This window comes from Ptychodera flava, chromosome 12, assembly GCF_041260155.1.
Source record: "Ptychodera flava strain L36383 chromosome 12, AS_Pfla_20210202, whole genome shotgun sequence".
NCBI classification, from domain to species: Eukaryota; Metazoa; Hemichordata; class Enteropneusta; family Ptychoderidae; genus Ptychodera; species Ptychodera flava.
The window spans coordinates 30,127,333-30,154,775 of NC_091939.1; the positions used below are offsets into that span (position 1 = coordinate 30,127,333).

The 27,443-nt window shown below is 36.0% G+C and overlaps 3 protein-coding genes across 4 annotated transcripts in view; 1 reads left to right on the forward strand and 2 right to left on the reverse strand.

Moving 5' to 3' along the window:
* LOC139145584 (rabankyrin-5-like) overlaps positions 1-27,443 on the reverse strand; it is a 54,037-nt gene that overhangs the window by 15,541 nt on the left and 11,053 nt on the right. The window contains 11 exon segments of the mRNA XM_070716832.1: positions 239-485; positions 962-1,123; positions 1,126-1,195; positions 1,377-1,474; positions 1,658-1,809; positions 2,604-2,672; positions 3,598-3,802; positions 20,667-20,832; positions 21,488-21,637; positions 22,094-22,217; positions 22,354-22,489. Of these exon segments, the coding sequence (XP_070572933.1) occupies positions 239-485; positions 962-1,123; positions 1,126-1,195; positions 1,377-1,474; positions 1,658-1,809; positions 2,604-2,672; positions 3,598-3,802; positions 20,667-20,832; positions 21,488-21,637; positions 22,094-22,217; positions 22,354-22,489 (1,579 nt within the window).
* LOC139145589 (uncharacterized) lies at positions 7,261-12,476 on the forward strand. Of its 2 annotated transcripts, XM_070716837.1 has the most exons (5): positions 7,261-7,567; positions 8,147-9,536; positions 9,709-9,842; positions 10,319-10,495; positions 10,867-12,465. In XM_070716837.1, the coding sequence occupies exons 1-2, from the start codon at positions 7,280-7,282 to the stop codon at positions 8,189-8,191; spliced, it is 333 nt and encodes a 110-aa protein (XP_070572938.1). In that variant the 5' UTR covers positions 7,261-7,279; the 3' UTR covers positions 8,192-9,536; positions 9,709-9,842; positions 10,319-10,495; positions 10,867-12,465. The 2 variants fall into 2 exon arrangements, 1 of the variants encoding a protein (XP_070572938.1); XR_011554965.1 differs by lacking the exon at positions 7,261-7,567 and having other exon boundaries at positions 8,631-9,536; positions 10,145-10,495; positions 10,867-12,476.
* LOC139145978 (ATP-dependent DNA helicase Q1-like) lies at positions 15,072-18,955 on the reverse strand. The gene is made up of 4 exons (XM_070717426.1): positions 17,647-18,955; positions 16,721-16,924; positions 16,031-16,230; positions 15,072-15,597 (listed from the first exon to the last, which is right to left on the reverse strand). The coding sequence occupies exons 1-4, from the start codon at positions 17,767-17,769 to the stop codon at positions 15,072-15,074; spliced, it is 1,053 nt and encodes a 350-aa protein (XP_070573527.1). The 5' UTR covers positions 17,770-18,955.

Below are 27,443 nucleotides of genomic sequence, written 5' to 3' on the forward strand. Positions count from 1 at the left end.
ATCCTGAATTGTTCAAAATGGTTGGAAACTGATACTGGTACAAAGTAAAGAAAAGAGAGTATTTCCCAAGTCAAAGTAACATTTCTTTATATTTTCATGTTGTGTGTATATGTACATTCGTAGTATATGGTTGACTTAAACAAAATGTACAGTTACATTGTTAACTAAATTATTGCTTTGAATACACTGACCAGCAAACACAAATTTTAAAAGAACTGGGAGCTAATTGCTGACTTACTTGATGTTTATGTCAGCTTGATGTTCCAACAGGAACAATGCACTGGCTGTATCTTGTTTCATGATGGCTTGGTGTAGCAGTGTCATTCCATCACTCAAATTGATGTTGGCACCGCCGGCAAGTAACTGGGCTGCGATGTCATGCAGGCTCATCCAGAGTGCAAGGCCGAGTACAGTCTGTTCCTGACTGTCTACCAAGTTCAAGTCTGGTATGATCTGTACACTGGTGCTGCTCTGAAGTACGTTTGCTGCAAAAAAAAAACCAAGTCATTGTCAATGACATAGTCCCTACTCTGTCAATGAATTTGTAAACCATTGACGGAAATGATGGTCATATTGGATTGTATCACAAAATACAAATGGAGTAATCTGTGTACCAAGTTTAAAAGAAATCATTCCAGGTATCTCTGAGAAATTTATGTGAACGGAAGCATGAACATGACACATTGATGCATGCACAGATACACAGACACAACCAAACCTATAAGTCTCTCCGGACTTTGTGCATGGGGACTAATAAAACAACAATTTCATTCAAGGTTGGTATTCATTACATATTTACATGTTTGAGCAAATCAACTCTTCTGCCATTGAAATAGAACCTTTACACACTGTCAAGAAAAGTTGATACGCATGGGACAACGGTGTTTGCTAAAAGGGAAATCCACATTAACTTTTGATATGATCACTTTTATTTACGTGAGATCTCATTGATATGCCTTACCTCTATGTTCTAGAAACACTGCCACGACATCTGTATATTTGTTAGCAATGGCGATGTGCAATGGTGTTTGCTGTGAAGCTTCCGCTTTGACATCCGTATCATCTAAGTTGAATTTACTCAAAGGCTTGCTCACATCAAACCTTGTCTGAGCGTTGGGGTGGATCCTTTATGCAACAACTGAGCTGAAAGTTTAGCAAGACCAAACCTGGCTGCCGTGTGTAGTGCAGTCTCTCCCTGGAATATACAAACATAGAATTTCTCTTTAATGAAAGCATACCTGTATAAGTGTGTCTTTTAAGAAAGCATATATTCTCAGCAGTCATATGGTTCAGCTGGGCAATAAAAATCAATAAACACTTTGTATTAGGTATGTTCACATTACAAATTCAGACATGATGATCTGTATGAAACTGACCTGGAGGTTTGCATGGCTTGGACTTGCACCGCGTTCAACCAGGAATAATGCAGCCACTTCATTCTTAGCTCTACATGACAAGTGAAGCAATGTGTCGCCTGAGGTCATCATGGGGTCATAGGTCATCCAAACACCGCCAGAACATAGTATGGTCAGAAAGTGAACATAATCAGATTTGGAAAAAGTCACAAATAGATTTTAAGTGAAGAAATGACAAAAATACAAATGGACTAAAAAAGTAAATATCAAAGTTATAGACCAAGTAATCATAGACAACAGACCTGTCTTTGGATTGATAGCATCAGGACTACTGCCTCTATCGATAAGTCTAGCAGCAAAACTACCAGCATCATATCTTTGGTCCCCAGTGGAATTCTCAAGAGCTAACCATAGTACAACATCATCTTCATTGTTTCTCAGCTCTAAATCAAGTCTACGGAAAAAAGAGAATATTTTTATCACCTTTTCTGTTGTATGTGAAATTGGCAAGACGTACATCATTTCGGTGTGCAACTGGAAAGTAAATCTTTGCATTTGCATTGATATCTCTATAGATTATTTCACTTTTACTTCTACAGATGAAAAGTTATGGAGCATGAATTTCTCACCATGCTGCAATACTTCCTTATTTGATGCATGCTAAAATGGACATGCAACAGTTCACTTCGTAATCATTTGCATTTTAGAAATAGAATCTCCCACACACCACTGTGTCATCTATCCATGCACCTTGCCATACTGTCACACCTTGTCATACTGTCACACCTTGTCACACTGTCACACCTTGTTATACTTTCACACCTTGTCACACTGCAACACCCTAGTCATACTGTCACAATGCTCAGGTCTACATTTCCTACGATTTGTAGTTCAGACTTCGTGTAACTAGTTAATTCAAACAGACTGTTGATACTTGCTTTGACCTGCCTTACAAAAATATCACCATTATAATAGTGACAAGAGTATGTATAATACCTTCTGCCTTTAAATTGCTTTCTACACTTCAGCTATACCTCATATTTCTTTCCTCTTCTATTTTTTAGCTTACTACTTTCAGAAGTTTTAAAACAGTACAAGGACAAAAGTTGATTAAATATCTCTTTTTTTGCTAGTTATTTCCCTAATGACAACTCATTTACTTTCACTTTCTACTGGTATGACCAGCCACACTTTGCTAATAGTTGATAGAGGATGGAAACTTGGCCGCCCTGACAGTGGTCAACTTACTGTTTGTAGTCCAACAGCAAAGCAAAGACTGCCTCACTCCTTGCTGCAACTACTCTATGCAATGGTGTGCTGAAAGAAAGGGGAATCAAAAGAGTTTAGCAATGATGGTAAGTGACAGTGGTGATGGTAAGTGTCTATTGTCTTTGTCTTGAATAGTAGGACTTCAGATGAAAAGCTTTGATCAAAGCTTCAGTAACAAATGTGACACGCCTATCTCTAAATATTTCCAATACATGTACCATGGGAAAAGTAAGTTTTGACAAATCCTGTGTTTGTGAAATCAAAACATTAATATATTCCAACAGAGATAACATAGAATAATGGTGGCCATTTTTGAACTCAAATATGGTAAATAATTTGAGGTAATTTGCTGCTTTAAAGCAAATGTTTTCAATGTGACCTACAAACTTTCCTTGAGAAAAGTACAAGTAAACATCAAGAACTTTCCTTTTGAAGTTCGTCCACACAGTTCTCAAGAAAACTTCTAAATGTTTGATTTCACTTTGCATTATATGAACGTTTTTATGTAAATACTCATTTTCTGTTCACCAGATGTTCATATCTACTAAAGTTTTAATCTCACACACAGTGATCTTGCAAAAACATATCCTTGAATATATCAGAGAATTTCACTGACAAAATTTCACTGAGAAATAAAAAGTAATTCTGGAGAAAACAAATGGTCAACACAATTCTATTACAGACATATTAAAGGGACAAAGTTGTTATCTTTTCAAATTATTTTGGGTATTTCATTTCATGCGAACAATTATTCATGTTGTTCTGCTCAATGAAACATGCCAAATTGTCAGTAATCACATCTTGACTCCCTCCCTGCTTGTAGATATAACAATAACTGCTTTGTCTTAGATGACAATTCATGGTACATTCCAGAAATTATGTCATCAGAAACAAAAATGACTGAAATAATTTGAAAAGATAGCGACTTTGTCCCCTTCAAAAACAAGCAATAAAAGTGCTAAGATTCCCATACCTGCCTGTACTGTCCTGCATGTTGGGATTGGCTCCATATTGAAGCAGGAGATTGGCTACTCTGGCCATACCATCCATGGTATCTTTGCTAGCAATACCAGGATTGTAGGACGCCACTATGTGTAATGCAGTCTCTCTCTCTTGGTGTGTGGATGCATTCGTCTTGGCTCCGTTCTTGATGAGAAAACTGGCTGAAAATTCATCCCCTGGTGATGAAAATACAAGCATACATATGAATATCAGCTTGGAGACATGTGGATGATCTTACAAGCTTACGGGATGATTGACAACACAACAGTGGATCATACTATACAACCAATCTGATTAAAATCAGATGTAGAGTACAGCGACGTCTCTGTACTTGTGTGGTTTTCTCTTGCTGTTGCCTCTCACTACATCTGACCAACTCAAATAGAAGGTCCCGTTCAAATCTCGCGCTCTGAAGCAGCCAATCAGATAGCGCGAAACATCGATAACACTGGAGGAAACAAAACAAAGGAATGTACCCCAGAAAAAAAAGGCAGACGATCGTGTGGCGTGTCTGGATCATCATTGCTCTCGTGTAAAAACTAGTTTGGTAAGTCTGAACTATTTAAACCTCTTTGCGATCAAGTTTTTAACAATTGCTCACTAAAAGATGATATTGGTTGGGTTTTTTTTCGATTGTGTAGAAGGGGATTCAGCATCGCTGTTTGCGTAACCATGGACCTAAAAATATTTACGCCAATTTTAATACTACAGTCACGGGCAAGGAATGGGTTTTATGAAGATGGCTAAAGCGTCGTTTAATACGTTACTTGTTTGAAATGTTTGCAGGTTCGGCAACATGATACAAAACAAGTTTGTGCCACAAGCTTGTGCCACGCCGGAAAAACTTCCGCAGGGGAACAAATGCGTCATCTGCGCTTTCAGTTTCACGGACAATTTCATGAACAACAGTGGAAAATGGGTGAAGGGAAACACCAGAAAACGATTTGTAAGCGTAACAGATCTCCGCATTCTTGCATCGTATTTAGAAGTCCATTTACCCCGTAGCCCAACCCGTGGTATCTGTATGATATGTCAGTGCCTTGTAAACAAACTCCTAAGATCAATGAAGTTATTCGCAGAAGCAAAGTGTATTTTGAAGGAGAAACTGGCAAACATTGCAGTCAACAGGAAACGAACCACCCAATCGCCAACTGGGATGACTCAGCAGTCAAAAAGTTTCGTTCCACTTTGGCCAACTGTAGAAGTTGCTACAAAGACAATACTAAAGAAGTTTCCACAATCACCTCCATGTATGACAGCTGTAGAATACGACAAAGAAAATGTACCAAAAAAAGCCAGAAAACGGATTTCCGTCCCTGTTGGGACGACACAAATACAGGTACTTGATATTTTTTCATGCTCTATTAGTTTAAATGTTGCACATAGGTGAAGTCTTGATTATAGAAAATGCCCATGGTGGAACACATTCAATGTCTACAAAATTAAAATTCAACATGATCCAAGATGATAGTAAGCTAAAATACGCTGAGCAAAATCAATGCATACATTACAACTGTAAACTTCCTCATTTTGGCGTTACAATTACTGTAACTTTGATAATGAAATTGTATGGCAGTGTGCTGATCTATCAAAAGAATATCAAAAGCAGCAGAATAATAACACTCATTCTCATAGTGTGTACATTTTGAAAGTAGTTCAATAATTTTTACAATCACTTTCAACTTTGTGAATCGTGTACTCAATGAGTAGGAGTGACATGTATATCATTTAATTGAGCTTCCATGAATTACTTTTGAACTAAGGTCTTCAGCAAATACATGTACATGTGTGTATTATCAGGGTTATACAATTATTCAAATCATTTGTTTTGGTTTGACCATGGAAAGTATAGCTTCTCATAATAAAACTGAAAATAAATGAAGGTGTTCATTTGTTTAAATAGATAACCCTTGCACAGCCCCCCAAGGTAACAGAAAAAGTCATTGACCCAGCGTTCCACACAATAGCAAAAGACATGTTATCCCAGGACAGCAGTTCCATGGTTAAACATGTGATAGAAATGAAAATCCAAGCTGCTGGTCAGCATATTGCTCCAGTTGTCAAAACTGAAGTGAGTATGAAAGTTTTTTGTAATGAAAATTAACTTAAATTTGTTTTATAATCAATTCAATACTGTCTGAACAACAGATAATTTTCATTATACATTTGTGGGTGATATTAAATTTTGTTAATGCCAGCAATCATTATCATTCAAGACAAGTAAGTTACCAGATCAAAGAAACAATGCAAAAAAAAACCCCAACAAACAAAGGAAAACAACAAAACTCAGCAAAAAGCAATAGTGCAATCTTCCTTTATTACTTAAGTGGTGGTACCAGGTGTCAGGATTAACCCTGCTAGTATTCTACATCTGTCAAGGTTACACTTAAGTGTTAAAGAACTTGTATGTAATTCAGCTAGCTGCCAATTTAGTGTTGTGAGTCAAAGCCAGAAATACTGTCTCATAATCTGATTAACAGAATTGTAATATTAAGCTGTACAATCTCTATATTATTATGGAACTTCTTAAAATAACTAGTTTTCCTACATTGTGAAAATTCCTGTCTCACTGGCTTTAAGACTAGAAAGCTGTGTCTCACTTGAAAGTCTACATATGAATCCCAAGCTCTACGGTTTTTTTAGCAGTTATGAAATGTATACACCATAAGTTGTACCAGGTGAGATATTACTGATCAAGTAGGGAAAGTTAATGATTTCAAAATTAAAATCATCCCTCTTTTTCATACAGCTTAGTGCACAATTTATTTTATCTATTTGCATTTATTGTTTTTTATAGGTTTCTGCTGCATGTGCACCAAAGTTCAACTCTGTTTTGAGACAGACAGACAGAGAAGGCCTACAGAATTCCTTCTTTCATAAACTTTTCCAAGAAGTGAAAGATGAGTGCCCTGTGCTGTTTTCAGTGATATGTTCTACCATGGATATAAATCCAGTGACTCCAACTGATGCTGACTCATACCATCTTGGTTGTCTGCTTGCTCCAGTATTCAAATTCAAAACTAATCAGATGTCAGCTCTCTGATACCATGTTGGTTTTCTGCTGAAAATTGGAGGATTATCACAACAGGTAATGACATTAGGAATGCTTGGGCAAAATATTTCCAATTTTTAACATCAGGTCACGTAATTAAGCAGTGTTCTCCCTAAGAATTTCATTGTCATATTAAATACCTTCTATTCTATGCTTAAAAGTAAAGAGGTATCAGCAATTTATAGGCTCTAGTGAGAACTATAGTCCAATTCATAGTTTAACCCTTGGTCTAATCAACAGTATTTAAATCAATTCAGAGAGATCTTCATGTACAGGGTTTATGTGTAAATGCTATGAATGAATGTTATAGTTGTGACGTTATATGCAATTGTCATTTTTCATTGATAAACATTCAAATTTAGGGATGGCAACACTGGACGTAATCATTATTGCCATAAGGAGTACCTGATATCCATATTCTTTTTCTTACCACATGTATAACTTAGGTATAGTTAAGGCAGTTATGTCATATTATTAATGGTAATACTACTCACTGATTAGTGTTTAAGCATATCTTTTAGAGCTGTACATGTTCATGGAGCTATTGCTGATACTTTTTATCTCATAAAACTATTCACAATCTCACAGACGTATAACTAAGATGGGATATGCTGTCACTCCAACCGCTATTGACAACAAAGTTAAGCAACTGAGTGCAGCTGTAGATCAAGAGACAGAACACTTACTGGGTGCATGGACAAGCAATGTTGCAGAACTCAAGATATCTAAAGCACTCATAGAGGCACTGGAAGGTGGTCCACTGATATTGACAAAGCCAATCATCCAAAGTTTGAGTACAACAACTCTTTATGAAGTAGCAATATCAGGCCCTGCTGCAACCAACATCAGCACCTTGGTCACTTTGATTGAAAGTGGCTTCCCAGTCAATGTGAGTGACTCTGCTATCAAGACAGAGAACATTTCGTTCCTAAATTCTAAATATAGATGAGCAGCAGCAGACTCTCCTAATAAGTATACACTAGCTGGAGATAACTGGGATAAAAGAATAATTCCAACATACATGGGTTCCACCAAAACACAAGACTTACATCTTTTAATGTTGATCTTGTGTGTAAACAGAGTAACCTCGAATCATGACAATTCACACTCTCAAAAAGGTGTCTCTGGCCTCCATTACACCGATTACTTGCCTTCATTAGAAGACCAAAAAATCCTGGCAGATGAACTTGAACACCTTATAGGTCAAATTGGGGTGAGAAATATCCCATCTCTCCAGAAAGAGTTTGGTACCACATATCCAAAGACATTTCCTCACCAGTATTCCACTCTGATGGCACAAAAGTCCAAACAGGTATAACCTTTATTATAAAAGAGCAATTATGAACTGTATGCTATCAGTATTATTCATCCACATCAAATAATGTGTTATGTACAGTCGCGAATGCATTTGTAATTATTTGTGATTGTTTCCTATGTTTAATCTAATTTTCACTTTTCATTCTTGCAGGAATTCCTCAGTGTCAGTGGAGTGATAAGTAGTTATACATTATGATGCTATGATGCAACTCTTGTGTGCTCTTTTTCTTTCTTACATTTTTGGTATTTCCCAGTGGGGCGTAGAGCTAGAACTGTATCTTAGAAAGCTTAACTTTTAATTTCATTAATAAAGCCCCAGTATCTTCAACTAGGCACATATATTTTCAGCATTTTCTTTCCGTTAAGCAACTGTGATGTCTTGTTCAACTCCTTAAGAGATGATGAAATGCCAATTACAATTAACCTTTTCAACATAGCTGTTACATGAACAGTGACCAATATTCTTGTTGAAATATTCTTTTTGTGACTTCAATTCATCTGTCAACAACAATAATAGTCATCACTCAGGTACAGGCTATGTGTAGAAACATAAAATTAAAAATATCTTAATGCTGTAGGGAGTAGAATGGAAATCTGGAGTTGCTACACCAATAAGAAAACTGAAACACAAATCGAGCCATCAGTCTGAGTTACTGGGACTTTAATGGTGGTATTGGTAGCTTTTCTACATGTGTTTACGTCTTTGGTGATTGGTACAGTAGAGTAATTCATAATGGTTTGTGGTAGAAGCCGTATTGATTTAATGAAGAGGTGCTATCTGATCTTTACCTAGAGTAATAACCCTGATAGACATATTTTCTTGCAAAGGTTGACCCAGTGTGGAGCTGCTAACCATTTGCACTGTTTAACAATTCTCATGAATTTTAAATAACATAAAATATAATGTCAGCTTTATATTTAATTATCCTACCACATTCTTGCATCTATGCTTATTGGTGTGTAATGGTTTATTTCATATAAAGAAGCAAAACGTTCCCAAAAGCAATAAAGCAAGTACATCTAAGGTGATTTTCATTGATCATCGAAGGTTAAATATGAGCAACACAAAAATCTGAAAGCCACTTTCACGGCTGCATAACAAATGCACTTGCTGGTAAGAAAATTATGAACACTTATTAATGCACAAAATTTTTAAATTTCAAGTATGCGCTCAGCATGGCTTGTACTGACTTCGAAACCTTTTCAATCCACGATTTTGCTTAGACAAAAAACAATTTGATCAAAATGGTATTGAAAAGGTTGTATTCTATACTTTATTTGACAAGACCTTCACCTGTAAGGAATACCTTGCAATCATTCATGCCTCCCTTCATTAAGATAGAGAAATAAAATCTCATTTTTTTCTGCAAATTTACTTTTTTATCTGTATTTTACTTCGTTGTACCCGATTGGTCTGTTTGACATTAATGTGAGTAAATCAAAAGACATGATAAGGCTTCTGAAAATGATCTCACAGAAGTATGTGCCCACTTTTGTTAGTATTACAGGAAAAGTAGAAGTGGCTGAACCAATATTTTTTGGTGAGTTCATACATAATTATTGTGTATCAGCTTTGTCTGAGTACATTCTTGTGATAAGACTACCAGTTCACCAGTATGAAATTGTTATAATGATAATAGATGCTTTTTTGATGATTAAATTTGACCAAGGTAATGGTATTTTGGCATATTATTTTGTTTATAAATGTTAAAGGTGGCGACAGATTAACTGATGAAAGAGCACAAGGTGCTAAGCGTGCAATGGCCGATTTCGTCACTTCCATCAGGAGACTTGACGGAATCATTTCAAAGTGTGAAGACTTTAGGAGGGAAATGAATTTTATGGAGGTAATTATCTGACAGTTCAAAAGCATGTTTGTTGCATAATGGGGTGAAATGTTTTTTACCAAGAATTTTAATTTATTCTGAGGAAAAGAGTTTCTATACTCTGTAAAGCATCTTGAGAGAGAAGATTAATTTAATTCAAAAGAAAAAGTAATTTATTTAATTGAAAAGAAAAAGTATTTTTTCTAAATAAAATTTGCACACACTTTTCATGTTAACTTGTCAAAATAAAACAGACATCAGCAGATGTTGAATAAAACTAAAGCAGGAATGATACTGTAAAACAGTAATTTTCTTTTTTTCAGGCTATACATAAAGTAACTTATGCTAAGGAAATTTATTGAAATTTACAAATGTCACTGCCAACGTGAAAACCTCATATCGTGCAAAGAAATGGTTTTATTACCTAATAAATGACGCACAAATTTGCCACATGCTCATGGTACAACTGGACATGGAAGACCTTGATGACGAAATAGAATTTCCAGATGAAGAAAAGTTATCCTGGTACAAGAATAAGTGCCGCTGCATTGTTCGGCAGAACTTCCTGGCAGATGCTGACATATATGCAACTGTCAGGAAGGAAATGACTGAAGAGACAAGACATGAACACTCGTGTCAACTTCAATTAAATGAACAAAACAGGTATATCATAAGTGTTGAGTGATTTAATGCCATCATCACGATCACTGTTTTCATTTCTTGCAAGTTTTTTTTTAAAAACTGGGACAGTTTACATGGTGCTAAATCAAAAGTATTGTTTTCCTATATGCTATTTGATGCATTTTACTGTATAGCTGGGCTGTCTGAAATGCTTTGAAGGGGCTGTGTAAACAGTCTGATATCTTGTGAAGTGATGGCCATAATATGGGTTTTAGTATAGATCTACATGCAAGTCATCACTGTGAAGACCAGATACTACTGGTGGCAGGTTCATGTCTGAAGAATGTAAATAACAAGTTGTCATATGCTGGTGTCTGGCTATTTACAGACTCAAAAAAGTTGGCTAAAAAAATTTTGCAGTTAGTGGCAAATACTTAACCAATACATGTATCTATAATTATGATCTTGCAGATACAAATGTCACTACTGAAAAACGCAGCCACGGTGTGAACCAGCATCCTCGGTGTCCTCAAAGAACAGTAAATGTGAATGGTACTGATGAAATCTTCAATTATCAGCTGCTATTCTTCAGGTTGGTCCTCCTCCACTGGAATTTAGAGATTGCCACAAATGCAGGTGATGGTCCAAGGGCTTTAAGGTCATCCAAGTATGAACTGTGCATTTACCGCAAAACTAACAAAGTGAAGTACATGATTGCCTGTATTCTGTTGCAGACTTTAATTCAGGCAAAGCTGAGTGCTAATCAAGCTCACCGGTTGACATGGAATAGGACAGTATGTGTAAATGAGGGTGCTCACAACAATGAAGCAATTGATGGCCATATCGAATTAATTAACAGAGAAGTTAAAAAATTATGTAAAGGTAATCAAACTAAACAATCATGCCTCAGTCAAGCTGCACTGTACAAAGTACAAATGTCAATGATTCACCATATGGATGAAATAAGTGAATATCATCCAAGAAAGGGAATTCACAATGTTCCACAAAGAGATTGCAGTTTCAGAAAGGTACTTTCAGAAATACAGGAGAGAAAGGTTCTAGATTATACCCCTGGCCGGAAAATGAAATACACAAAATTAAAGAGTGACGGCACTGTTTCTAGTTGCAACAGCATGAAATTAATTGAAATGCTCGCAAGGCACAAACAGATGTTTGATGTAAGACATCTGTAAACAGATCTTGTGTAAGAAATCATGTACTGTGCTATCTAGTTTTCCATTTTTGGGATCTACCGAATAGCAAGCTTAGAATTCTCATTGAACCGGGAGTTAATGGCCACATGTAATCCCATATCCAATTGAAGTGAGACAAGAGTCTGAGAATTAGTTTAAAGGGGATGCATGTTTCTCTTGTGTCGTGCTGTGAGCCTACTAAACAGTTCTAGGCTGTCTATGCCATGAAATTGCAAACTAGGTACTAGTTGTAGCCTTTGACTTGTGTCTTAAGTAGTAGTAATGCATCTATTCAAGCTGACATTTTGTTTCCCACTTTTTGGTTGGCAAACTTTTATGTCATTTTTCATACTATTCTGTAGCTAGTCATATTCTTTTTCTGTTAATCTGATGTCTCCTATCTTCAGCCAATCAGGTGGCTGCATTCAGATGAAGCATATTATATTTAAAGTTAAATTTTATTTCATTTGGAGGTGATGAGTGCAGTTTTTATATTTTTGAATGTTCAGTAAGCTTTTGGTTATTTTTAAAAATATAACTGCCTTTTGCATTGAAATTTGTGGGGGGAGGGAAGGGGAGGGGGTGTTGATATATATGGGGAATTTTAATGTTTGAATTTCCACTGAATTTAAAGAGATGCATTGGCTTTGGCCAACTTTGTATTATGTAAGATAAGGAAATCAGATGGCAATACACCAATTTTGTAAAAGAACTTTTGTATTTATTTTAAAGCAGTTAAGATTTTACAACACAGAGAAAGGTTTTGTATTTTACAGTTTATTAAGATGCCATGTATTTCACTTTTGCAGAGTTAATAAAAACTTAAACTTGAAGAAGACTTAAAAAGCATATCCTTTTTCCCCTACATTTTAGTCGAAACTATCAGGTGTACTGGAATAAATCACAGCATCAGATTCCAAACTTTCCCTCTCACGTTTCTCACTCTCAGATTCAGTGTCAGTCAAACAGTGTTTCAAGTATTTTTAGTCCCCACGGACACCGTCCGGGGGGACTTATAGGTTTGGTCGTGTCCGTGCGTGTGTGCGTCCGTGCGTGTGTGCGTCCGTGCGTGCGTCCGTCCGTTCACGCAGATATCTCAGAGATGCAAGGAGCGATTTCATTCAAACTTGGTACAAGAATTACTTCATATGTCATACAGATGCACGTCAATTTGTTTTGTGATACGATCCAATATGGCCGCCAGGCAGCCATTTTATTACGATTTTTTCGTGTACAGAGCCATAACTCAGACACGTTTCAACCGATTTTATTCAAAGTTGGTACAAGGACATTGACCAATGTCATAGATGTGCACGTCAATTTGTTTTGTGATACGATCCAATATGGCCGCCAGGCGGCCATTTTCTAACGATTTTTTCATGTACAGAGCCGTAACTCAGACATGTTTCAACCGATTTTATTCAAAGTTGGTACAAGGACATTGACCAATGTCATAGATGTGCACGTCAATTTGTTTTGTGATACGATCCAATATGGCCGCCAGGCGGCTATTTTCTAACTATTTTTTCATGTACAGAGCCATAACTCGGACATATTTCAACCGATTTTATTCAAAGTTGGTACAAGGACATTGACCAATGTCATAGATATGCACGTCAATTTGTTTTGTGATATGATCCAATATGGCCGCCAGGCGGCCATTTTGTAACGATTTTTTCATGTACAGAGCCATAACTCAGGCATATCTCAACAGATTTTATTCAAAGTTGGTACAAGGACATTGAACAATGTCATAGATATGCACGTCAATTTGTTTTGTGATACAATCCAATATGGCCGCCAGGCAGCCATTTTCTAACGATTTTTTCATGTACAGAGCCATAAGTCAGGCATATCTCAACCGATTTTATTCAAAGTTGGTACAAGGACATTGACTTATGTCATACATATGTTCGTCAATTTGTTTCATGATATGATCCAATATGGCTGCATGGCAGCCATATTGGTTACAATTTTTTCGTGTCCTTAGCCAAAACTTGGGCACGTCTCAACTGATTTTATTCACCGATTTTATTTAAACTTAGTACAGGGACATCGACCTATGTCATACATATGCACATTGATTTGTTTTGTGATACAATCCAATATGGCCGCCGTGTGGCCATTTTTTCCGATTTTTTCATGTCCGGAACCATAACTCAGACATGTATCAAGCAAATTATTCAAAGTTGGTACAAGGACATTGACTTATTTATACATATGTATGTCGATTGGTTTCACGAGATGGTCCAATATGGCCACATGGTAGCAATTTTGTTATGGTTGTTTCATGTCGAGAGCCATAACTCTGGCAAGTCTCAACTGATCTTATTCAAAGTTGGTACATGTACATTGACTTACCGTATGTCGTACATATACTTGTTGATTTTTTAAACAGTAAGATCAAATATCGCTGCATGGCGATTTGTTACAATTTTCTTATGTACAGAGCCATAACTCAGACATATTGCCACCAGTATCATTCAAAGTTGGTACAAGGACATTGACCTATTTCATACACATGCTCCTCAATTTGTTTCACGTCATGTAGCAGTAACATGTCAATTATTGAAGTTTCGTAAATAGGCTGATATGTCAAGAAATACTGCATCAAATTCATGAAACTTTGTACAGATGTTAAGCTCACATTGCTTTAACATTGAAAAAGACATTTATCAGTGTCATTTTAATTAATTTGTAATTGCATAAGTAATGAACTTTCCTAATTAGGGTGATATAGCCACAAATTAATACAACGTCAAATGTGATGAAACTTGATACAGATGTTGATCTCATAGTGTTGTAAATACTGCATCAAACTTTATGAAATATGGTACAAGTGATAATCTGTTAAGTGTTAGGATTGTATGCAAAAATGTTTTGCAACATCCTGTTGATTAATTCCTAGTGGACTCATTTTATGAACTTTAGGATGGTGGCCTACTTTGGTTTTATGTTTTCATCACCATGAACTCATTCTTGGCCATTGAGTGCCATCTGTATCAAAGTATTTTATCACAGACCTAATTAATTAAGAGGACTCTATCCTCTCTGAGGACATGTAATCAAAGTACCCATTAACAAGTGGGGACTGTGTCATCAACGATGACTTGTTCTAAGTAATTTGCATCTAATGAACACTGACCACATTTACAGTTCCTTTCACAAATATCACAACAACCATGATGGCTGGCTTTGTTTTTCAAAAGAGAAATGTCTTTAGTTGATGCAAAGTCATCAAATAATTTCATCCGCCTACAAACCGAGTCATTTATAGTGTAATTTTTCAGCTTTGGACATGCATCTCGCAGCATCCGCCCACTATAAAAATAGCACAGCATAAGAAGGCATATCATCACGCCCAATCCTGCCAGACTCTTGAATGTAGCTTTCAATGTCAAAGGCCAGGCCATAATGTATGACGTGATGTGCACCTTTAATGTCTACACCAATGCCAAGAATGGATGTATTGCATACGTAGTGGTGAGCTAGATTCTTTTGTGAGTTCATGTAAATGTGATTCTTGTACAGCTGTGTCAGTTTCACTGTGGTACATCCCAATGCTTTGTGTTAAACCTGGGCACTCAAGCCTAAAGAGAGTGAAAAGTCTTGCAGCCATATCAATGGATGGACAGTAGAATATTTTCCTCGGAAAAGTGTCCTTTTCAACTTCTAATTTATCAACCATCCAAAACAGATTATATGCTACATCATCATGAATTTTCAATGTGGAGTATCTGATATTTTCCTTGTTCGGGCAGATGTTGATTACTTTGCAGTCCTGGATGATTAAACTGTCTTTGATTTGTGACTGTAATTGTCTGGAAGCAGTGGCAGTCAGTGCCAGAAGTTTGACATCAGGAAAGAATGAACGCAGTTCCCCAACATTAGAAAAATATTCACGAAATGCACCCTCTTGAGCTTTCCGTCTGTCTCTATTACTGAGATTTGGCTTATCTCCCCTGCAGAGAGAATGAAATTACAAGCAGTTACTAGTACACAGAAGCAGAAGTTTTATTTCAGCAAGTGAAATACTGAAATGTAATATTTCTATGTAAAAAAGATTACGATGGTATTTCATTTCATTTACATTTTTTTACTTGTACAAGGCAGTTTGGCAGGTACATTTATCATCACTACAAGTTCACAAAAAAACTTACCTGGGGACAGGAGGGTACAACATTTTGAACATTTAAAAAATCAAGCCTTGCACATTTCTTGTGTAATGTATTGCCTCATATATGAGTCTTAGTTTATCATTCTGCATACAGCATTGATTTCACCATAATTCATGGAATCAAGCAGATATCAAGATTGACTTGTATGTCTTTAATGACATGGACAGATAGAAAAAGTAATACGCAAGGGTAACTTTCATATACTAAAACAGCTTACCACTTTGGTATTGTATGAACCTCATCTACGACTAGCAGAACAATCTTGTCACCATATTTTGCTTGCAAAGTCTCAGCTATGTTATCTTTTGACTGTAGATAATCTTCTGGGGACCCAAAAACATAGGTTGGCAAACAATCACTTTGCAGGACATCTCTCACCATCCCTGCTTCAAATCCAAGTGAAGAAAGAGTTGATATCTGTAAAAAAAATAGTGACATGGCGAGTATGTTTACCACAGACATAGAATTTAAATCAATAAAATATATGTGATGAACCTATACTACTTTAAAGATTGATTGCCATAATAGACAGATCAGACTACTCACAAGGCTTTTCCATTCTATACAAATTTCTGAACAAAAGACAAACACTTTGAAAATATTACAGTAAGACTGAAAGTTGCCACTAGTTACTCAAGTAAGAAAACAGTGCTTTCAGTTTACACAGTTTAAACACACAGAAGTACAAAAGTAGCTATACTCACCAGAATAGTTTAATTATATTTAAAATGATCTTTGAATAGTTTCACATTTAAATTAAACACCAAATACTGTACTTTTAAATCATCTGCATAAAATATACATAAAAATGATGGCTATAATGCAATAATTCAAAGGACAGCTTGCACAAAGTTGGCATATTTCACCAACAGCTTGCAAAGACAAATGCATGCAACTGTGTTCTTACCTGATCTTTCATAAGTGACACAAGAGGGGACACTATTAGCACAACAGAATTACTCCCTTGACAAAAATGTGGAAACATGTGGTATATCAGCGATTTACCATAGCCTGTAGGCAAGATCGCTAGCACGTCATGGCCTGAAAGAAGACATTTCAATCCCTCCAGTTGAGCAGGCTTTAGACATCTGACGCCAATTTTTTCAAAAACCTAACAAAAAATGTCAATAAAGAATTTGTTATATGCATATCACTAATTCTGCTCGGCACAGCAATTAATGACACAAAGCCCTGCCACACGGACCTAGCGTGCGCAACTCACATCAAGAGAGAACCCAGCCCCGCAAAAAACTCTGTCGATCACCACTGTCAATTTCTGCTATATAATCACAGAGCATCAGAGGGGCCGAGCTCGATCGCGATGTCGGGTTCCCTTGTTTTTATCCGAGAATTATACATCAGAAAAATCGTCGGTCCTACTACATGTACTGCCCGTCGCTGCCCGTGGGGTCCCGTCACCTGCCCGTAACCTTCCAATTACTTTAGTGAGTCTGTATATCAATACCAAAGGCCACTAATATAATAGAAATCTGCAAAATAAGAGTCTGTTTTACTCAAAATGCCCGTGTCCTGTCTCACAACTAACATCAATATTGGAGCGTTAAGTTCTCGACTTGCCGGGCAGTGTTCGGACATCAAATACTCGTTCACAAATAAACGTTTTGGGGATCCGGGATGACAATTTTATCTGGTTCTATAGTAAGTATGGAAGGTAAATTTCCTGACGGGCAGACGGCAGGACCCTCCGATCGTTGCTCAAATCTGCAGCGATAAGTGCACAACACGACCCGCTTTAAAATTTCAGTCTACAATTCATAATCATATTAGTTTGTTTATCTTGTTTCTTCAACATATCGAACCACAAAAACTTACGTTAGGGTCCAACTGCAACTCTTCGGCAGCTTTCTCAGTTTCCAACTGCGTGGATGGCTCGGCTACACACTTCGATGCCATTTCGATTTTCGTACGTCTTCTTCGCGCATGCTCGCAAGTCATACCTATTGTTGTCTGTAAGGCGCCTTCTGATAGGTCGGCTGTTCTGGCCAGAGCACGAGATTTGAACGCGACCTTCTATGGGAGTTGGTCAGATGTAGTGAGAGGCGACAGCGAGAGAATACCGCGTACGCATAAGAAGACGTCGCCGTACTCTACATCTGATTTTAATCAGATTGACTATACAACATACTAAACGCAATCATTTAAAGGAGAATACAAGTTAATTCCACCAATATCAAATAAGGTGCAGATGAGGCATAAACAAGAATGGACCATATACCAAATAATCTTCAAGTGGGCGGACGATTTTTTTCTTTGCCAACCTGAATTCAGTATCACTATTATATTGGTATTTTAAGACTTGCCAAACCAGGTCAAGTTTTTATTCAGTCCTTTGGGATGTTAATATTCAAAGACTTATGAGTGAATCTTGTTTTAGTGACAGTAACATAGACACTCATTATGCTTGATATATCAAACACCGCATGCCGTATAGGATTCAGTGGTTTTAGATATGTAGGGAGTTGAATAGTTATCATTTGACTGAAAATGACTGGAATTGTTTTCACATTGACACCTTTGGGATTTAAAAGTGACCAAAATTACATATTTTACATAGGAATTCAGAGTTTTTACAAAATTAGGCAAAAAATTGAATAATTGCGTAACAGTGATTCAAATGTATTCATGCATCATTCAATGACGAAAATCGTCTTATTTTTTGACGCAGTTTTGTCTATTATGGAAATCAAGCACATTAATGTTCTTTGCATATCTAACCAGAGATTTGGTAGGAAAATAACTTAGGAGAGGCATGAACTGAAACATAGCCACAAAAAAGGGGACTATGTACCCTCTATGCAGGAGACTATTTGCCCTCCTGACATTGGGTAAATGGTCACCTTCCCTCCGGCACGTAATCCCTTACATGTAGGTATATAATATATAATATATAATATATGACTTTTCCACATCAGTCTCACATCATTAAACCTTGCTTTTATCACTCTACAGTTGAACCAGTTAAAAATAACATCAGATTATTCACAATATCTAATTAAAGTTTATATAGAAATATTGATGTGGGTGAATGGACAGATTGTACATTGTATTTCAGATGCAAACTTGCGGTGTACAGGTACAGTTTGTGAAGACTTCAGTGTGTAAACCACACAGCAACATACCAACCTCAAACTGATGGTTCACCACAAAGAGAAGTTGTCAGAATTTTAGCATGATCTACAAAACACTGTACTTTCTAATCAAGCACAAGTATGACAGCTGTCACCAAAATCTTTTTAAACATAGGGCCAAAGTCCCTGAAGCTACTATAGACATGGATACAAAATTAAGTATTTCCTGACTGTATGAACTTATCTCAATAAGGTCATCCTAGGGACATGTAAACCAAATATTAAAGCTGTCTGACCAGCAGTTTTGAAAAAACAAGCGACTCAACAGTTGACAGAGCTCTGCTGTGTATGTAGAGAATAACCTTTTGTGACACATGTATTGATGAAGAAGGTGGATATCTTTGATAGCTCATTTCAGGATGGCCTGACCAAAAATGGAAAAAATTCCGTAAAAATACAGATTTGCATATTTCATCAGACAATATTAGTCTATAATAGCAAATAAACGAGAGTTAATTACATTCTAATTAAAGTAAACAAGACTTGCTTAAATCAAGATTACGTCATAAAAAACAGCATATCTGTCAGGTTATAAAGAATCTTGAGCTGGTTATTTTTAATATCAGTATTTTCATCCTATTAACCAAGCACATTTTAACTTTCTAATTAACATTGTAAGTAAGTTCTGTTGAATAAGTTGAGACTGTACGTACTCAGAGAAAGCACACTGAAGAGACAAATGTTTGTAACTTAAGAAGTTCAAGGTCATCAAAAGCATTATAAGGAATCATGTTACACTTTCATTGCACTGTTTACACAGATTGCATAATTGCTATAAATAGCACAAGGAATCTTACAGCCAAGCTTTACCATAAAAACCCTATCACTTTGACCACTCTTTTAATTGACCACTCTATTTTTTTCCTCAAAAAGTAATCTTATTTTATCCTTACCAAGTCAACCATAAATGGAAATTAGAGCTTTCTCTATCTCTATTTATTTGACCTCCCTATCATGACAAACTATTACGAGCAGTTTCTTTTAGATAACATGAATGGTGGTTCCGAATATATCAAAGTTGGGATTCAGGAAAGTTGCCTTTACATGTTTTAATCCTCCAAGATGGTAAGCATTTCACTATGAACTGTCAAAAAAAGTTGAACTTTCTGATAATTCCACACTAAAATTATTTTGGCTTTGATGATTTCCTAATTAATTCAATTATTAAAATCATATTAATTATTTTTTTTCTGGGTGAATTGATAGGGTTTATACAGTACAAGAATTACATACATTGTAAGTCAAATTTTGACCAAAAATGACAAAAAAATTCCTTAAAAATACACATTTGCATATTTCATCACAATTTGAACAAATCTAAGTTGGGTTATCCCTGGGACCTGTATACCAAATAACAAAGCTGTCTGACCAGCGGTTATGAAGAAGAAGATTTTTTACCAAAAACACCTTTTTTGGCATTAATTTGCCTATTTTCAACAATATAAAAAATTAAAAAACATAGTTTCTCAAAATCATATTTTTCATCTACACAACAAATATCAAATCAGTAAGTACTGCGGTTCTCAAGATATTTGAGTGGACGGACGCCTCACAAACGGACATACATACATACATGTACATACATACATACATACATACATACATACATACATACATACAGACTGACGCTGGACGCCGGACGGATACCCATCCCAATAGCTTCTATAGACTATAGTCTATAGTAGCTAAAAAACTGTACTCTACCTCTCTTGACTGCTTTATGAAGAAGACATCTTCCATCATTGTCCGTCATGTCTACGTCCACTCGATGCTTGACCAGCTCCGTTGCTATGCTTTCCTGTTTGGTTGCTAGGGCCAAGTCTAACGGTAAGTCACCTTGGTCATCTATGATGTTCAGTTTCCCTGGCAACTGAAAACAAAAGTACCCGATACAGTCACACTAACTTAATACTGGAGTGCTGTAATCTTGACTTGCATTCTTTTTGTTTTCTTTATCAACTACACTTTATGACTGAGAATGTCACAACTGGAAAGTATAGCTGTATACATGTAAGACTTCCTTGCTGACTCTTGTGTAGATTACACATTATAAACAAAAATCTTCCTGCATCAGCTCTTAGTGGGCATTACTCCAAATATTTCATTGCCACACATCAAAACCACAAAACCTGACAAAATTTCTTGTCTGATTTTGCAACACAAAATACAAAGTAGTAGATTATTAATCTCCCCTGAGATAACTATTAATAGATAACTATTTCATTATATATTTATTTATTTATTTTCTATTCAATCCATCATCTAACAGGCAAACGCCCACTTACAGGATGAGGTACCCATAGCCCTCTACCCAATGGAGCAATGAGGAGTAAAGTGCCTTGCTCAGGGGCACAACATCGTGCAGGAGTTTCAAACTCACTATCCTTGCACAGTGGCTCCGTTTACTCTGTCATTAACGGGCCTCGAACTCACCATCCTCTGATAGTGAGACCGGTACCCTAACCACTGCCACACTAGTGTGCCTCGTGTACATGCACATGTACAAAATCCAGGTGGCTACCTACCTGTGCATCGTACTCCATGAGATAGAGAAAGACTACGTCTTCTCTGTGATTTCTGATAGCTGTGTGCAATGGATACTCAGTCTTGGCTTTAAACATCTTGTAGAGTAACGGGGCTGTCATGCTGACAAAATCTCCACTACTGAAGTCACCCTGTAGAAAGAAAAAAACACAACATTGATCTTTTTGTACTATTCTTCATCTGTTGTTATCAAGTCACCTTCTTTACATATTCTAGAATGTGTGCATGCATAGACGGTGATTTCAAACTTTATGTACCCAGTCAATAGCTGTCATATGTTAATTGGTAAAGGTTTAAGAAACTGTTTACCAGCAACTGGATCTTTGCATGTATCAGTGCCAAAAAGTTGCATACCATGCAACAGTAAACTAGTGAATCAGGACTTAATGTTTTCTATAAGTTGCATCACAACCCTGCATTACACTGATAATCTGGGTATGTTGATTTAACTCAACATGAAAGTTTTACATTTTCAATACAATTACTCACAATAGACTCTGCAATACTGATCACGTCTGTCTATGGAAGCCAATAAATATTCTAACAATCTTAAGAAGAAACAGTCTGATTACGAAACTAGAACTTACCCAATGGTTTGAAATAATTTCAGAGCAATATTCTCTTAATTTAACAGCCCCGATTTCATCGGCTGTGGCATAAAATTTGATACAATTCCTGACATTAACGGATGACATCAGTGCCTTCTCACATCTGTGAAGGAAATGAAGTGAATATTGTTTACTGCCTATGCAGTTAAAATATGCAAGACTGTAGAGCTGAAGTAGAACTCTTGATACTGAATAAATTTTTGCCTGCAAATACTCCCAAGTACATGCAGTCTACTTACCGATCACCCAGTCCTGTCAGTTTGAATTGACTTGCTGCTCTCAGAAGTTGTAAAACAAAGGTGTCATCAGATTTGATATCGGCTTGATCAGTGTAAACCCACCTCATCAAAGTTATACCAACGTCATACTGTATACCTACAAATCAAATCAAATCAAATCAAATTATTAGCTTATGTAATGTAGACATTATTTATTGACAAAGTATCACAGGCCAAAATTTTCATGCCGTAATTATTTGTTGATTTCAATGATGGAATAGTGTACATGCCTCTTTATGCTATGTCTAGGTACCTTAAATACCATTTTGCCACCTAAGTGAGTCAAAAAAGTCTCAGGCAGTCACTAATATTTTCAACAGGGCAGATTTCTACAGGTAAAACATAAGATTATAGAAGTCAGAATAAAGTTTTCACACTAGAATCACTGGAAAAGTTGAAAAGATGCATTAGTTCAGATCAGTTTCACAAACAAAAAGAACTTTTTGCCATGAAAAGAATTGCATTTGGGCTAAAAGTATTTATCAGATTACTATCTCAAACTTGCTGTGGTGAGAAGCCAACTCTTTACCCACAATGCATGTCAATAACATGCAGTTTAACCCCTTAGCACAAGACACAAGTTGTTTAAGATAGCGAGAATGGTTGCTCTAAAAGAAAGATGTTTGATGAAGGGAAAAAGTGCGTTAAGCTTGAAAAGTCTACTGAGGATACTGGTATCTATTTTGTGTCGGCAGAAGCTCCATTGGATTTTTTCCACTTTTATTGTGATGTACCATGATTGGATAAGGGATTGTCTAAGGTGCATGAATTTTGAGAACAAAATTTGTTTCTCCAGTGTGAAGTCCTGACGCCACACAGAGAACACAATGTAACTGTTTCACTTAATAGCTAGTGAGTACCACTCATATGAAACGATACAACATCATCAAATTGTAACTACATAAAGGATCATATTGACAAGATATTAAACTCTATCGAAAATGCCAGACAGACATCTACAATGTTGTTGGCCCTTTCTGTACGTGTTGTTCTTTAGTTTTATGATTCTACAAATTGTACTGAGTTTTGTGAAGTACATGTCAATAAGTACTTTGTACACTTGCAAGTTTGTTTATGATCACAGATAAAAAGTAATGTACTACATTAAATTGACTCTGCTCTTAAAAATACTCTGCAGATTTTGATTGTATGACCTTCTTCGCAGTCACACAAATATAAGTTTGACGGCTTGATAGATTAAATTGATTTAAAATCATCCTCCCTGTAAACAAGTTAATTTTGCTTCTGGCACTTCTGCGATCTGCGACCGTCCCAACAGTAATGGAAGTGTTATGATGATAATCAATCAATTTCACACCATTTCCTTACATATATGTATGAAGTTAACTGTTGGTAACATCAACCTCATTTCTCTGTGTACACTGCAAGAATATCATGTCACCAGATGAAATCTGTTAATTAATACCTTACAAATCTGTTTGAAGTACAATATAACAAATATCAAACCTACTGACATTGCTCATAAGATTTTGTTTCATTAGAAATATGTCTATATCAATAACACATTTCAATATTCACACATTCAAGGGAGTTTGAGATGGGTAAAAACATAAGATTTATGCATTATCAGTGCAGATGTCTCTGCATCTATGAATTTCAAATGAATCAAAGCGTGATTTATTTACAAAGCTTGACCTAAAATGCTTAAATACATAAATGAGTCAGTTGAGAGAATTGGTTTCATAAACAGTGATGTAATAAATCATTAAATGGAATAGGCAATGTACTTTCAAAATGTCACCTTTGTTTGATTAATAGATTTGTCTACAGTAAATCAAGCTGAGCCAGCAAAAACACTGTAACTGATCACTTGGATAATGGCCCTGTGTTGTGTGTCTGATATAAATCATTGAGTTGATGTAGTACAGCAAACTGTCTTTGCTTAATTTCTGCAAAAGTGAAAACATGGGAGGAGTATTCCTGTAGAGTACACCAGTACTGTGTTTGGGAGTGTGTGCCCATGACATACACGGGATCACCTTTGTCATAATAATAATAATATTTATGGAAGGATATGTGTTTGATCTCATTTTAAGTTTATTGATGATGATTTGATGGCATTGCTTTGATCATCTTGGGACCAAATCAAACACCAGGATGGTGAAAGACGCATCGTTTGCCGGGAATGCATTCATCAGCAGAGAACGATGCACTGATTTAATGATACAGCATTGTGAAAATGACACAGCGAATAACCACACTTCAGTCAGTCTTGACAGTTCAAAAACCTTCAAATTATGTTGTCAGTTACTTCTGTCTATAGGCTGTACAGCAAAACCAAACTACTGCAGGAAAATGTAACTAAATACTACACAGTGTCTACAGACAGAGACACAAAAGTGGACATATTAACAATCGCAACAAAGAAAACCAAAGCTTTGGAGCTTCTTTCCATTTTAATATATAGATACAAAGACAAGCATTGAGATTTTCATCAGAAATATCTAGCAATTATTTGCTATGAAGTATTTCACAGACAGACTAATCCATTTCACCGATGAAACAAATTACCTTGTATGCTGTGCATTACACCATGTTTTTCATCCGTAAGGTTCACTGATTTGTCACGACTCATTTACCAATATTCTTCCTGTATTATTCCTATATTTGTCTAACACTATTTATCAGTGTTTCTTAAAAGTTTCAGACAAAAAATACAGACTGATGGGCGTAAAAAAGCATTATGTGCTCAGTGTTTGTAATTTTAAGACACCTTGACTTCAAAATACACAAAATATATAGATACTTAGCGGTATGTATTTCTATCCAAGCATTTAACTATACTACGGTAATCAGAGTGTCCTCTCAGCCAATATGATGCGTCATGATGCAGAGAAAGTGCCTGTAACACAAGCAATACTTTCAGTTCATATGTAAAAATATAGGGCTGTGCAAAGAATTTCCACAATTCTTTAAATTTAAGCAAAATTTCAAAAAAAACATTGATTTTGGGTGAGCACATTGATACTAATATACACACTACAAAACTCCTTGGCCATAGTGCAATACACTGGCAAATCAATGCAAATTGTATGTCAAACACTTGCCTCCAGGATTGTCTGTATATAAACTGCAAATATGCTGATTGAATACATAAAATAAACAGTAAACACAGCAAACCAATATTTTTCTAGAATGACGAGAACATTCTTTCATACAAGGAAACCAAGTTACTTGAACCATTTGGATTCAAAGTTTTTCATGGCGAGAATATCACACAATTGTACTGTTTGCACACAGTCTTATTGCAGTAAATCTACTTTAATCTACTTCTACTAGTGAAGTCATAGTGACTTTGAAATTGATACGACACAACACAATATAGAACAAGTCACTGTCGATGACATAGTCCCCATTTATTCAATAAATTTGGAAACCACTGGCAGAAATGATGGTCATATTGGATTGTATAATAAAACAAATCAACGTGTATATGTATGCAATATGTAGTAATCCTTGTACCATATTTGAATGGAATCGCTCTAGGCATATCTGAGAAATCTGTGTGAAAGGACGTTTGGACTGATGCACGGAGGCACAAATAGACACAACCAAATCTATAAGTTCTGCCGGACTTTGTCTGTGGGGACTAACAAGCAACACAAAGCGGCACGCTTCCATACTCAGCATAACATGAGACAACCGATAACACCTAGTGAATAGCATGTGACTTGACAACCACCCCGTTACAATCTCTATGCAATTACAGCAACTGCTGTTTCATCATGAGGTCAGAGAAAGGTCACTCCTTTACCTATCAAGTCGAATTATGCAGAAATGTCGACATTTGACCCCAAGAGATCTCAACAAACTTAAGTTCTGAATGAATAAGTGACAGTAACTTCTGTGATGTTAATATTTCAAAAATAAACATGATTGCATCTACCACTACTTACACGAAATTGAACAGATCACATATCAAATGAAATGAAACTTGAGAAAGGCACTTTGATCAAAAATTTAGCAAACTTTTAAACTAAATTCAACCCGGTATCTGTGGACGGCAAACCTCTTGATAAGAAAAAGGTTAAGCTTCCTTCCGGCTACATCCCTGACCCACACCATTAGCAAATATTTGGAATATTTAACATTGCATCGACATAAGGATATCTACCTACTGTTATCAAATGTGTATGGCAAAATCTACACAGTCAATGAAGCCTTTGTGTAGAACCATATCATCCTTTATGAGCTGGTGCTATGTTGACATTTGGTAAATTTGTGTAAAATTACTAAACTCATGTACAAGAATTTAAAATTAATTTAAATCTATTCAAAGATCATCTATCCTTTTTTTCTAAAATCAGATGGTGGCAGTACTTACATGCATTTTTAGCAGTTTCATTATTACATATTTTTATGCACAAAAGATTTCCTTTGCTTTGTTGTTCTCTGTTTACTTTTTATTTTTTACTATTTGTTGACTGTAAAATTGTGAGGCGTATTCATTTGAGATTTATGACGGTAAAAATATTTTTTTAACATTGAAGGGAAAAAATTAAATATTTCCTTCATGTTTGACTGATGTACATGTAACAAAAATATACACATACCGCAGACACTTCTTACATAGTAACATGTGTGTTGTACAATAGAAGGGCCTCTATCTTCGTAACTAAGGACCTGTCACTTTCAAAAAGTTTGTTCACCTAGCCTATGTATGGTAGTGTATGTATAAATCACTGCAAATGTCATCCATAATAGATTACACTGACCTGAAATTTTTTCAGAAGCTCTATGATGATAACATTAACAATGCTTCGAATTGTTTTAAATTAACTACAAATTGCTTTCACTATTCTGTCATTTAATTTTACAATCATTTGAGAAACTGTTAAGGAACTGTGTATAGCAATATTGGATGTCTGTACACACTAAATTTTAGAACTTAAAAAGATTTTAATATGTTATTCATTTCTTTTGGTTCTTTTGTCAAACTTTTCTCAAAAATTACAATATCACAATGCTCAGCTTTGATAAATGGGGTTGGAATCTCAACGTGAGGCAAACACTAGTGAGTTTGACACAAA

Coding starts and splice junctions, on each gene's coding strand:
- LOC139145589 (XM_070716837.1), top strand. CDS start 7,280: ATGGGATATGCTGTCACTCCAACCGCTATTGACAACAAAGTTAAGCAA. Junction 7,568..8,146: donor AAAGTGGCTTCCCAGTCAAT/GTGAGTGACTCT, acceptor TCATTCTTGCAG/GAATTCCTCAGTGTCAGTGG.
- LOC139145978 (XM_070717426.1), bottom strand. CDS start 17,769: ATGACTTGCGAGCATGCGCGAAGAAGACGTACGAAAATCGAAATGGCA. Junction 16,925..17,646: donor AGTTGCAGTTGGACCCTAAC/GTAAGTTTTTGT, acceptor ATTTTTTGTTAG/GTTTTTGAAAAAATTGGCGT. Junction 16,231..16,720: donor TGTCACTTATGAAAGATCAG/GTAAGAACACAG, acceptor TTTTTTTTACAG/ATATCAACTCTTTCTTCACT.